This window comes from Aspergillus aculeatinus (genome assembly GCF_003184765.1).
Source record: "Aspergillus aculeatinus CBS 121060 unplaced genomic scaffold BO66scaffold_28, whole genome shotgun sequence".
Taxonomy (NCBI): Eukaryota; Fungi; Ascomycota; class Eurotiomycetes; order Eurotiales; family Aspergillaceae; genus Aspergillus; species Aspergillus aculeatinus.
This window is the reverse complement of record NW_020291497.1, coordinates 95,733-107,998: the sequence shown is the minus strand read 5'-3', so window position 1 is coordinate 107,998 and position 12,266 is coordinate 95,733. Positions and strand designations below refer to the sequence as shown.

The following is a 12,266-nucleotide window of genomic DNA, read 5'->3' as shown; positions in this document are numbered from 1 at the left end:
GACGAAGATGACGAAGATGACGAAGATGACGAAGATGACGAAGATGACGAAGATGACGAAGATGACGATGATGACGATGATGATGGCAATGAGGACGAAGAAGAAGAAGAGGAGGAGGAGGAGGAGGGAGAAACAGAAGAAGTAGAAGACCATGACCATGAGGAAGGACTGAAAGAACTGGCAGGAATGATGAATTTCGGAAACTCAGAACAATTGGATGGATCGTTTGAAATCGGTGAATTCGAAGACGACAACCGCTTATTTTGGAGAGCATGTGACCATCCCCCGGGTGTTGAATGACACTCGGTCCCGAAACCATCCTCTCCATTCTCTTCTACTTCCATCTTCTGTCAACATGTACATCCTATTTCACATTTACAACTAGATACCCCTCAAGCCAGTCCACATGCGATGTCGCATCATTTTTCAGGAGCAGCATCTCGAAGTACAGTATCCTCAGCTGCAAGACCACACCACCCCCAGCAAGCATCCCACAGCTTTGTTTGTACGTCTGGATTTATACTAACAGCCGCAGGGATGTCTTCTTTTTGACCCATATAGTAACCCCTCTTTCCCCGGAAAGACGAATCAACACTCAAAGCAACTAGATCACGTCCCGCATCCTCCGTGGTCCGGAACATCGTGGTGACGTGTTTTAGAACAGGCATGAGAAAGTCGATCACCGCGAAGATCCTTTGAGTGGACCTTTTCTGCTGAGCCTGCGATCTCGCACTCGGTAGACCACCCGGATCCATCGCGATCGCCGTGATGCTTGATAGCCTATCATCCTGTCAAACGTCAGCCAACTCTTCTAGTGTACCTCCGGCGACAGTGAACAAACCCTCTTCAATCTTCGATTGAGATCGTTCGCCAACGTGACATTAGCCAGCTTGGCCGTGGCATATCGCTGGAAGCCCCTATCGTGCACAAGGGCAGGGGGGTCCGGCCCCGGTCTGAGCAACTCCTCCATATCAGCCGGAAAGTGTGGTCGAAGCGAACACAATGGATTTGATTTCTCTGGGTAGTGCGCGATGGAGCCCAGCATGACAATGCGGCCGGAGGTGAGGTTCATGCTCCCGAGAAGCTTCAAGATCAGCAAGTAGTGCGCGAGGTGGCACACCTGGAAGGTAGATTCATAGCCATCGGCGGTGAATTTCTGTCCTCCTTCGAAGGAAATCGAGGCCGCGTTGCAGACGACGGCCGAGATGCGAGGAAGTGCTCCAGAGGAAATCAGACGAGAGAGCTTGTCTGCGAAGGAGCGCACGTTGGCCAGCTTGCCGAGGTCGAGGGTCTCGAGGTGGAATTTCGCTTTCGGAAATCTTGCAGCGAGTGCTAGAAGTTTCTCGGTATTGGGATCTTGTTCTGGAGATGGGTTGCGGACAGTCGCAACCAATGTTTTTTGGGGGTGGGTTTCCAAGAGGGCTTGGACAAAGCCCAGGGCTAGAGAGCCGTTGGCGCCGGTGAGGACCACTGTTCCTTCCATCGCTACAGTTTCGAGATAACTGACAAGGAGGTAAAGGTCTCATTCCAAGGTAATTATGGCATGACTAGTTCCTCCTCTTATACCTCTCGATTTTAGGTTTCCCACCCGCTGTGCACTCTCCAGAGTTGGCACCACATTACCCTGTGGTACCTGGTAGTCTACATGTAGTAAGCGCCTGTCTTGGCCACGAGATCATGGTCGTTGCAAGGCATCACTCAGACTGACCCATGCATTGAGGCTATGTGAAACTTTTGCAAGTACGAGAAGGACATCCACAAAGGAAGCCGGACTTAACATGAATTCCGCAGCCAGCTACCAATTTGTCTATCCGAGCGTATACATGGTAGAGCGCTAGGCTATTTCGAGCAGGCGCAGGTCTTGGCCCGGGCATGGACCAAGATGCTTTGTCAGCCATCCCATGGCCTCCTGCTTCAACTTCAGGGAACCACCGAACTCTTTATCCTTCCCTGGACTGAAGTGAGAAAAATCTGTCCCTACCCAGATGGCGCACCGAGAAGTACCATTTATCATCAGTACGTCCCAGCCGACAAAGGCGACCGAGTCGCAGCGGAGAATCGCCCTGTCGCACGCCGCTCGCTCAGCGCATGCCAAGGCCAGGCGCCTGCGGACGCTTCAATACCAGGCACAAAAGAGACATGAACGCCATGCAAGGCTCTCACAAGAAACTCCAGACCTTCCCATTACTGGACTGGACATTTTCCTTCCAGCAGACAGAACAGACCCCTTCATGAGTTTCGCAAGGACCTTATCCCCTACCGAACAATTTCTTTTCGATCACTGTATGTGTGCATTCGCAGAGTTCTATACTTACTTTCTTCTTGCTGACCCTGAATGTGTGCGACTCACAGACGTCACAGTGATCATACCTCTAATGCGCTGCAACGAGACGCAGGTGCTCTTCTCGCAGCGCATGAATAGTATCTGGGTCCCTGTCGCGATCACCGAATCCAGCCTTCTCGACATTGTGCTTCTCACCTCGAGTCGACATTTGTCGTTCTGCTACACGCAGGAGCAGCAGGAGAAGCAACGCTTCTTCACGCAAGTGACACTCCAGTACAAGTCGCGAAGTCTGCGGTCACTGAGACGCGCTATTTCGGCCGAGGTGCCGGCTTTGGATGACGCGACGGTCGCAAAGGCAATCATGCTCGCTTATGATGAGGCACGTTCCGCTCGTGACTGGCGCAGAGCACCCAGCTGACAGTCAATAGCTATACATTCGCAATACAATCATGCTGAAGCATCATATTGACGGGGCTGTCAAGATGGTCGCTCTGAAAGGTGGGCCCCAGACCTTGGGCTTAGAGGGACTTCTCGAACACTTTCTTTCCAACCTCATTACCAAGATGAGAGGTGACCTAGGGGTTCATGTCACGACTCCCTGGGATGTGTGCTGAACTTGACCTTGTTTGGGGATGTTTGACGCGCCGCGGCCGATCCACTGAAGTGAGCTACAAGATCGACGAATGTCTCGATGGAAGAAACCTTCTCGGTACCAGCGATCTCGAATGCCCATTTCCGTAAATCACCTGTCACTTTCATGGATTCTCCCAAATAGTGCTCGAGCCTCCGGCAGTGGTCACCACCTCCTCCATGGAGTTGGATGGGTGACCGCCCCGATTCTGCCAGACAGTTTTGAAAGGAGCAGGCGGTCGCAGTTAAACCGAGGCAAGGCGCCGCGGTTAGCCGTGGCTTTTCTGTTTGTTGCGATGACGTACGCATTCAACGCCCGCGGCCTTCCGGCTTTCCTAGCAGGACGGCAAACGATACTCCACCCCCTACATAGTGGGAGACAAGAAGGGCGACGTGAGTATCTATTGCTAGGGACAGTCTCAGACCGCCCGAAGAATGTCCGACCACGACATATGTCATCGGGTTTATGCGCCCTAATGTACAATTTAGGAGGGAGACGTGTTGATACGGAAAATCGTCAATCAACTCACGAGTGACAAACATCAAGCCATATCGAAATCAAAGAACAGATACTTGATCGTGTCAAATCAGAAGCAGAGGTAAATTCAATGATCAATTATCCACAGTCGCCTAATCTTTATACACGCTGCTCAAAGTCTTTCGAATATATACATCTTTCTAGGATTTCCCCTCTTCAAGTCCTACACCCCAATCCATCACTCAATTAAGCAGCCTTCACCTTCAGGTAGGCAGCCATGTACTCAGAGCTGTGAGCTCCGTACCAGTACACGGTCTTCTCCTCGACATCGCCGTACCCATCAACGGCAAACCAGGCCTTGTCGCCGTGGGTCAGCTGGCCGTCCTCGTTGACCGCGAAGCCGGTCATGTTGGCACCCTCGGGCATGTTGCCGGAGTGGGGGACGGTGAACTGCACGGCGGCGACGGAGTTCTCGACGATGTACAGGTTCTGGAAGGCGGTGGGGACGGCGCCGTCGGCGAGGTAAGTCAGGGCGCCGGCGGAGTTGGAGGTCACTGCATAGGTGGTCAGGACAGTTGTTCCGAGGAAGGGAGATAGGGGCAAGCAACTTACGGACGACGGGGACTTGGTCGTCGGAGGTGGCGTTGCCGATGTAGAGGTACTCTGCCATGTGTTAGAAACCCGTAGCAATGAGGCGTGGTGGGTAGGTAGCTGGGGAACACGTACGGCCATCAGTGAGGACGGCGCTGTTGTCGTCGGCGACGAGAGTGAAGCGCTCGGGCAGAGAGGCGGCAGTGGCGGTGATGGCGCTGGCGAGAGCAGCAACGGTAGCAATGGAGAACTTCATTTTGGCTGGAATGAAAGTCTGATTTGTTTCTGGTTGGACTGAGTTGAGAAGAGCTTGTCAATTGATGGCGCGGTTGTGATTGTTGTTGTTTTTGCTTCTCAGATCTCCAGCAGCGACAGCTGGCTTTATATGTCCGACGCTCCCCTGAACAGCATCCAGCATCATGATTCCATCACCCAAGAAATTTGACATCATCGGTCTCAAATATCAGACCACGGAATTAGGGGCACAGCGGGTCCCGATGAGACATTGTTTCAGAGCGCCGTTGGGTGCGCTGTACTGTACACTGCAGTAATGCAGCTTATGTCTCCATCGCGATGTGTCAATCGACCCTCGTACCGTGGAACCCACGGAAGGTAAACCACGATATGCTGTATCGAAACAAGATCGATCACGTTCGCCCCAACTCAATTCCCCCCGTTTGTGAGCGACGGTGTCGGGGTTTGGGGGACGGTGGATCTCCGAACGGCGACCTTTCTGGAATTATTCTGTTTGAGCTGTGATTGTCCGGCGGAAGGGGTCCTTCCCCACTTGGTGGGATGATCGGCGGTGTTGGCGCGCGGGGCGGGGATGCTGGTTGTCACTAGTAGTCTAACGTTGGGGTAGGGCGGACGACTGTTTTGAGTATGTATAAGTATCTGTACCTCGGTTCTTGGTTCTGGTAGCTCGTGGGGCCAGGGGAGCTAGACTGATCGTCAATTATGCTTAGTCGAGGTTATTGGTTTAGTTTACTCGAGTACTGTACGACACGGCTCAGAGCCAAAGACAGGTAGCGAAGATCTGCAGGTAGGCAATTGAGACATTTCAAAATAGTAATTGTGTGGACCAAGTTTGCGGACAGGGTGTCAGACTCTGGCTTGTAGCATGGTGCTACTCATTTCTTCAAGTAGCTTGTGGTATATCTTGGCATATGGCTGTCTTCTCAGACACTCTTAAACGCCAGTCTATACATAGGTCAAGATCTTCGTCTTCCGTTCCTCCGCGGTACCCCTGACACTATGCACGTAGCTTGGACATAACCCCTGATTGACACCCTTTCAGCTCTACAGGTACTAGAGACTTTTGTAGACGTACTCGGAACTATCCTCTTTTTGAAGAAACTTCCAAACTTTCTGCAGCGCTATCATTATCATAAAAGTCATAAGAACCCAGCACCTGCTTTGTCATCATCTCACCAAAGCATCGGCCGGCCCTCGGTCTCATTGCAGCCCATCCCACAATGTTTCCTCCGTCCCTATCACTACCTTATCATTCGAAACCACTTCTCAAGGCAATCGCCATCACACCCCTCGCAAACAGATCCCAGCCACGCACTTATTCCCATAGCAACAATCCGCATCCCCGCGACAGACCCCCATATCTTCCTGGCAGTACGGCCAGTTGGGGTCGGTATTTCGACAGTGGCTGGCAGCACAGTAGCCGGAACAGCAGCTGAGTCCGCTTCCGAAGGAGCAGACCTCTTTTGTCCCCGAGTGTTCGAATTAGCCGCTGAGCTGTAGACTGAAAAAAAGAGACAGGGATTGGGATTGGGGTTGGACTCACCGTAAACGCCTAGGCAAGTTGGCTTCGGCACGCAGGTGACGGTGGTTGTATAGGAGGCGGTCGGGGTGAAAAAGACGGCGGTTGTGCAGGTTTGGGACTCTGGGCAGGAGGGAAAGGTCCCGCAGGGTATTGGAGGTGTGGTCGTTGCGGATGGTGGCGGTGGGACGGTGCTTGTAGCGAATGTAGTTGTCTGGGTCTCTGTTCGTCTTGTTAGAATTCAAAGCGAGATACAGGAGGTCAATGGTTGAGAATGGAAAGAACACACTGCCAAGAGCCAGAAACAAAAAGAGAGCAAAGAGGTAAAGCATGGTACTGTTGATGGAGTGAATCGAACTGAACATGTTGGATCCTTGCTCTGGAAACAGAAGCAAACGATCAAGTGGTGCAGGGTCCTGCTCTTATATACTTGCAGCCAGGGTTGCACTGCATCTCGGAGGAAGCGCGAGGGAGGGCGATCAGATGCAGAGGCGGATGCATCGGTGTGTACTGTGACCGAGCGGGATACGAGGGACTTGTATGCGATTGAAACATGTCGCGCTGGTTCTATGGGCGGATGGAGAGTCTTGGAAATTGTAAGTTTGTTCGCCAAGTAGGGAGTGATTGGAGCGCTGGGAATCGAAAATTGGCGATAGGCTCTCTCCGCGGAGGAAGATCGACGGCGCATGAACGAGGACTGAGACACACTCCCACACGTGATGCTATTTATACTCCACACTTCAAGTCTAGTTTCTTTCACCGGGTCACGCTGCGAGCCATCAAGCTGAGTGTTATCGTGCGGTCGCTTGGCTTGCATTTTGCTGCGAGGGGGTCAATGTCAACGTCATCAATGCGAGGACGCGAGGTCCTTGCAGGGCGACGACGCAAGCTCAAAGAGACGTTCGACCGGCTGTTTGTGACAGTCGTGAGACCGGAGCCATGGATACATCCAGTAGATATGCTAGCAGAGATAACATTGTGTTCGATGCCTCGATGAAACAATGAGGTGGCTCGAGCTCATTCCATGTCGAGTTACATTCCCGCGGTTCACCTGCTTTCCTCAATGCCAGCTTTCAGCACCACGTGGCAGAGTAAGGATGCTCCAAATGCTCGGCCTCCCCTGTCGTCAAACTCGTAAACAGCGACGATTCGACGAAAAGCAACTTGGAATTCCATTAGTATGCCAGCGTAACATCACTTAGTCAAATCTGTAACAAGACGACAACGCCTACACCCAGATGTCGATTTTAGCGGTATGAAAGGAATATTGTGGCCCTTCTGTGGACAACTAATGTACGGCCAATTGAACTCTAACTGAATCACTTCGGTCGTCCAGGAGTGTGCCAATTATGCAAAGTCTCATTCTAGTTGAAGGATGGGGGACGCTTTCTGGCAACAAGACTTCATTCCCAAGCTGTTCGGGTCTCGGCAAAGACGGAAAGTCCCATAAGAGTCCGGGGTACTGTACAGTAGACCTTAAGCCATCAGGGATCAGTTCCGATGCGCCGCGTGTGCTGCAGTGAAACATAAGCAGGTATAGCTGCAAGTAAAGTGCTGCTAGCAGAGATGTAAACACTGTGAGTACCATTCATCTCTTCCAGTCATATAGCTCAGAAAAGCAATAGGCTATTTCCGGTGCTCCTGTCAAGTCTCACCCCACAGCCGATCTAATCAGATCTACAGCACAACTAGAGCTTATCTTCTCCAACAACAACAACAACAGCAGCAGCAACTTCTCCTCCTCTCAGCTCAACCCAAACAAAAGACGCATTTGCGAGAGCTACACCACCACGTAACTCACCCAAACACTTCTGACGCAAAGTAACACGAGTCCCTCGCCACCCCCCGTAGCTCAACCACAACCGCCGCAATCCGCCAACCCCAAATGAGCCTCCCCTGACATCACCAACCGAACCTTGCTGTTCTTCCGCCCACCCCATCGAATCCCATATCAACCCCACCGGCCCCGGATCTCATCCGCAAACAACGCTCTCGGTATCTCCAAACAACCTCCATCCATCGAAAATATCACTCACCACAAACAACAAACAACAAACCAATCCACAATGAGCTCAATCCTCAAACCCACCCGCTCCTCCACCCTCTTCCTCCGTCCTCTCCTCCTGCGACCGTATCTCACCCGGCCGTACCACAAAGAACTACACAGCAACAAAGGCGAGGAGAGTACGTCCTGACCCGGGTTCCAGCTGATTTATGTCCCCTCTTTTCATCTAATCATCCCTACACCTTTGGGACTGCTGATAATGCATACTAACGTAAGGATACAACAGTGTTCATCCCCCCATCCTACCCGGACGACATCGAGCCCCCGAAGCTAATCCACAAGAAGGAGACCAAGGAGAGCATGTGGGATGAGTTGCAGGCTACGATGAGTGAGACCTCGGTACGTTGACCACGGCCATCATTCCACGAAGGAAGCGCTGCGGGAGAGCATGAATAATGATGCGGTCATGTGGTAGGTCAAAGCCGATCGCGGAGATATCAAGTTTGAGCCCAAGAAAGCCGGGCAGAAAACCGCTGCGAAGTCGGATGGCGCATTCCCGGAGCGAGAAGAGCCCAGGATCGATGAGATGTGATTTCTCGCTTCCGTCGCCTCGGTGTTGCAAATGGTCTCCGGGCTGGAGAAGGAGGTAAGGAATGGTCGGGGGTCGGGGGCTTACGATGTTAGCATGGGTTTCTGCACTGTATCGGCCTTGCGCTTCTCAACAAATTGTATGCAACCTATCATCTATGTCCTAATCTGGGCATGTTTTCTATGCTCTAGCTCTAGTTCTAGTCCGTGTCTAAAATTCGATGATGGTGCTCACGCTTCGAGCGGAATGTGATCTACATTCTCAACCTGCTGCACATCTGTCTCCAGTTTCCGGTCCACGTGAGCTTCCTGGGCATGCTGGCCGGGCGTGACTGTCCGGCCACCCTTGGAACTGAATACTCCTCCTGTAATGCCACCCTTTGCAAAGAGCAGAGGAATGTCCTCCAGCTCGATTCCTTTAGTCTCTGGGTAGAAGAAGTAGACCATCGGGATGAACACGGCATTGAGCACAGCGAAGATGATGAAGGTTTTCCAGCCAATGTTTTCTGCGGCAGACGGTTAGCTGTGATTCCAATATTCTTCATCCATAGCGGAGCCTGGATTCTGAACATACCAAAAGCGATCGGGGTGATCTTCACCACGGCAAACACAGCCATCCAGTTCCACCCAGATGCAATGGCCGACATTCGCGTCCGAACTCGCGTCGTGTTGATCTCAGATGGATAGAACCACGGCACAGGCAGCCAGCCTATCCCGTAGAAGATCTGGAAAATGAAAATAAACACGGTCGCGCCGTAGGCGCAGTCAGTGCGGTTGAGCGACAGCAGAATTGTGACCATCACGAAGCACAGACACAATCCTGCGGAGCAGATCATCAACAATGAGCGACGGCCGAACCTGTCCATCAGAAACACCGGAATGGCGGACCCGACGAGGTAGGTGCACTGCATGCCGCCGCCGAGGAGCATCGATAGGTTGCGGCTCATCCCCATCGTTTCTTGGAACAAAACCGGCCCGTAGTAATTTATCATATTGGAGCCCGTGAATTGCTGGCCCAGTTCGATCGAGATGGTGATCAGAAGACGACGGAGATTCTGGACTTCGCCCCATGAGAAGAGCTCCGCAAAGCGGAAACGCCCTTCCCGTTGCTCTTCATCGAGAACGACCTGGATGTCGAGGATTGTTTTAGTTACAGCTGGGTCGTTGAGGTGAGTGTCTTGGATGGCGGCGATGACGGCGCGGGCTTCTTCATGTCGGTCATGTTGGACCAGCCAACGCGGAGTTTCGGGGAGACCGATTATCTGTAGAATGAGACAAATGGCGAAGATGGCCTGGAAAGCAAGTGGGAAGCGCCATTCGAAAGAGGAAGTGTAGAAGCTGGTGCCGTAATCGAGCCTGGAAGAGAGCAGTATGTGAGCAAATGTCTAATGTCACTGAGAAGGTCGACATACCAATATGCAATGACCACTCCAAGGATGGTAACAGTACCCTGAAGAGTCAGGAGAGCACCTCGATAGGACGCAGGTGAGCATTCACTTTGGAACACGGGTGCGGTAGACGAGTTCATGCCATTGCCGAAACCAGTGACAATCCGACCAACAAGCAGCTGTGCTATCGAGTAGGATGAGGCAAGCAGAGCAGAACCAATGACCATGATTGTCGCGCCCGTCAAGAGCATGGACCGTCGCCCATACTTCTCGCCCACAAAGTAGCAAACAATAGACCCGACCACGCAACCAATATCATATAATCCGGTAATGTCGCCTTGCATCGAAGCATCAGGGTTGTTGAAATCCTTGGCGAAGCGGTTGTCGGCTCCGACGATTCCGGACATGACGCCTAGATGCATATCAGCACATGATGCACGGTTCTCCAGCAACGGCACTAACCCTGGTCATATCCTAGGAGAAGAAAGGCCTGGCATGAGGCTGCGGTGATAGCAAAAATCAGGGTCCTGCCCCGAAAATCATGTTTCCAAAGCCGCATCTTGAATGAGGTGACCGCAGAGCTTTCGCTTAAGTGTAGGATAGGTAGATGAGCCGAAGGATCTTTTAAGCTATCACGCCTCAGCGGGATGGCGTCCATCTAATACTCAGCCAGCGGCTTGGCAGCATATCGTCAGAAGTTCGCCCTTCATTGTCCCGAGACTAGGAGAGGGTGGGATCCACTGAAAACGGAAGTTGTTGGTCGGCTTGCCTATCGGAGTCAGGATAAGCAGCGGGCTGGCCTGTTTGGCACACCAAGTCGGTGGATCATCGCTCCGAAACGCGGGGTACCCCATGGGACGGACACATTGGCGTAACGCTGCCACGGGCCACTCGAGCTCACCGAGTGCCTCATCGGTCGAGGATCCGGAATTCCCTTTTGCAGCAGAAAGATGTAAGCGCGATTTCTGTAGTGAAAGACAGTATCAGCGGCTGGAAGCTTCTGGCATTCTCGCATTTCAAGGCGGGTTTATCCAGGCTATCAATGTGGAGTGGGTTGTGGAGATTCCGCGACCTCGAGATAGGATGAACTGGAACTGGTTCCCCGGTCTTGGCCCAAGAATGGTCGAGTCACGTGCAGTCCGGTCGGCCAGATTACTCATGATGCTTTTCCTGTGCTCCCATTGGCTGGAGCATTTGATCTTCTACATTGACGACCCAGACATGGATCTGACTTAGTGGTCACTACAATCTGTACCTAACCCCCGGCCTAACAATGCTCCCATCACTCTTGTACACCCCCGCAGCGGGACTATTATTCTCTAGACGGTTGTAGACAGCTTGAGCTAGATCGATCTTGAGCCTGTAAAGGTCTTCTTCAAGTTACTACTTGTTCGAACGATATATATCTTGGCACTAGTGTGCGTTGGAACGCGCGAAAAAGTTGTCAAAGCTCAGCCACATGGCATGCCTTGCTATGTGATTTGCCCGATTAAGCGTTCCAATGATTTGACTCCGCTCAAAATAACTACCAGGACCACGAAGCTTTACGCCAAAGTCATCCAGAGTAGCCACCAACCACCCATAAAGGGAACCGCAAAAACATCCGCGAGGTGTTTGTGCTGCATAATATCTGGAAGAGCCTAAGCCAGGTTGGTCTACAAGCCAGGCTTACATGATCTTCTGGCATTGCTTTAAGCGAAGTACTTGTATGCATGTATCACCGAAGAAGGAGTAAATCAATTGACAGAACATACATCGATGCATGTAAGTATTCCAATCTGAGCGTCAAGAAAGCGAGTACCCAAGTTCATAAAAACTGAAAAGTTCAAGACCCTCACTGGCATTCTCTCTTACATCATGGTGATGAAGATTCCAATCCAACAGCCCAAGCATGACAGATATCCAACTCTGCAACAACGAAGCTTCTTCGACATACTCAGGATCTGTTAACCTGCAGGCACCAATATCTCTCCGATATAGGGCTTTGTGATTTCGCCTGCTAGAGTATGATATCATTTCCTATTAGCTGTGGCCTGGAAGGAAGGGTGTTTAATGAAATTCATATGACAGATTCAGGCCTCTAACTCCAATTTGGCATTCATCGACGGGTTCTGAGCAAGGAAAATCGCGAGTAGATTGTCGTTTATGGCCAGAAGAGCATCAAGGTCATCGGTGGTCTGGAGATGGTTCATTGCATTGATAATGTTCTGCCAATGAACAACCAAGTCATTGCTAGCCCATGGCTCGCCTAGGCTTTCCAGACGGATGCGCACTTCCATGAGGCCGAATCGGATCCCAGATTGGCACTGCCGAATAGCGGTCTCCAAACCCTCATCGTGAGACACCACATGGTTTCTCAGGCGCTGGGTGCATGCTACAGTTATCTCGCTAATCTTGAAGGATATCTCATCATAGAGTTCCTCGAAGCACTTGGTGAGATCGGATGTCTTCCCATCCATCTCGTAATAGTAACGACTAGAGGAAGCTTCAGCTCTTAGCACCGTGTCGTATATCTGGAAGAAACTCGG

The 12,266-nt window shown here is 51.7% G+C and overlaps 7 protein-coding genes across 7 annotated transcripts in view; 3 read left to right on the top strand and 4 right to left on the bottom strand.

Moving 5' to 3' along the window:
- BO66DRAFT_351024 (uncharacterized protein) overlaps positions 1 to 483 on the top strand; it is a 1,810-nt gene extending 1,327 nt beyond the window's left edge. Inside the window, exon 2 of the mRNA XM_025644733.1 lies at positions 17 to 483. Coding sequence (XP_025503238.1) covers positions 17 to 300 — 284 coding nt within the window. The 3' untranslated portion in view covers positions 301 to 483. The remainder of the gene's footprint in view (positions 1 to 16) is intronic.
- Positions 420 to 1,483, bottom strand: BO66DRAFT_375498 (short chain dehydrogenase/reductase SDR; the record flags this gene model as incomplete). The annotated part of the gene is made up of 2 exons (XM_025645652.1): positions 420 to 788; positions 842 to 1,483. The coding sequence occupies 2 exons, from the start codon at positions 1,481 to 1,483 to the stop codon at positions 420 to 422; spliced, it is 1,011 nt and encodes a 336-aa protein (XP_025503237.1).
- A 299-nt stretch (positions 1,484 to 1,782) lies between these two features.
- On the top strand, positions 1,783 to 3,061 carry BO66DRAFT_101097 (uncharacterized protein). The gene is made up of 3 exons (XM_025641753.1): positions 1,783 to 2,283; positions 2,353 to 2,663; positions 2,713 to 3,061. The coding sequence occupies exons 1-3, from the start codon at positions 1,986 to 1,988 to the stop codon at positions 2,896 to 2,898; spliced, it is 795 nt and encodes a 264-aa protein (XP_025503236.1). The 5' UTR covers positions 1,783 to 1,985; the 3' UTR covers positions 2,899 to 3,061.
- A 469-nt stretch (positions 3,062 to 3,530) lies between these two features.
- On the bottom strand, positions 3,531 to 4,701 carry BO66DRAFT_392394 (uncharacterized protein). The gene is made up of 3 exons (XM_025647490.1): positions 4,119 to 4,701; positions 4,005 to 4,055; positions 3,531 to 3,946 (listed from the first exon to the last, which is right to left on the bottom strand). Exons 1-3 carry the CDS (start codon positions 4,237 to 4,239, stop codon positions 3,639 to 3,641), a joined length of 480 nt encoding a protein of 159 aa, XP_025503235.1. The 5' UTR covers positions 4,240 to 4,701; the 3' UTR covers positions 3,531 to 3,638.
- Positions 4,702 to 5,426: 725 nt separating this feature from the next.
- Positions 5,427 to 6,119, bottom strand: BO66DRAFT_101069 (uncharacterized protein). The gene is made up of 3 exons (XM_025641752.1): positions 6,047 to 6,119; positions 5,782 to 5,979; positions 5,427 to 5,698 (listed from the first exon to the last, which is right to left on the bottom strand). Exons 1-3 carry the CDS (start codon positions 6,087 to 6,089, stop codon positions 5,520 to 5,522), a joined length of 420 nt encoding a protein of 139 aa, XP_025503234.1. The 5' UTR covers positions 6,090 to 6,119; the 3' UTR covers positions 5,427 to 5,519.
- Positions 6,120 to 7,752: 1,633 nt separating this feature from the next.
- On the top strand, positions 7,753 to 8,532 carry BO66DRAFT_392393 (uncharacterized protein). Its single transcript, XM_025647489.1, has 3 exons — positions 7,753 to 7,941; positions 8,049 to 8,161; positions 8,238 to 8,532. The coding sequence occupies exons 1-3, from the start codon at positions 7,824 to 7,826 to the stop codon at positions 8,352 to 8,354; spliced, it is 348 nt and encodes a 115-aa protein (XP_025503233.1). The 5' UTR covers positions 7,753 to 7,823; the 3' UTR covers positions 8,355 to 8,532.
- Positions 8,533 to 8,581: 49 nt separating this feature from the next.
- Positions 8,582 to 10,297, bottom strand: BO66DRAFT_402073 (sugar porter family MFS transporter; the record flags this gene model as incomplete). The annotated part of the gene is made up of 4 exons (XM_025648796.1): positions 8,582 to 8,856; positions 8,925 to 9,706; positions 9,763 to 10,150; positions 10,201 to 10,297. The coding sequence occupies 4 exons, from the start codon at positions 10,295 to 10,297 to the stop codon at positions 8,582 to 8,584; spliced, it is 1,542 nt and encodes a 513-aa protein (XP_025503232.1).
- Between the last annotated feature and the right edge of the window lie 1,969 nt (positions 10,298 to 12,266).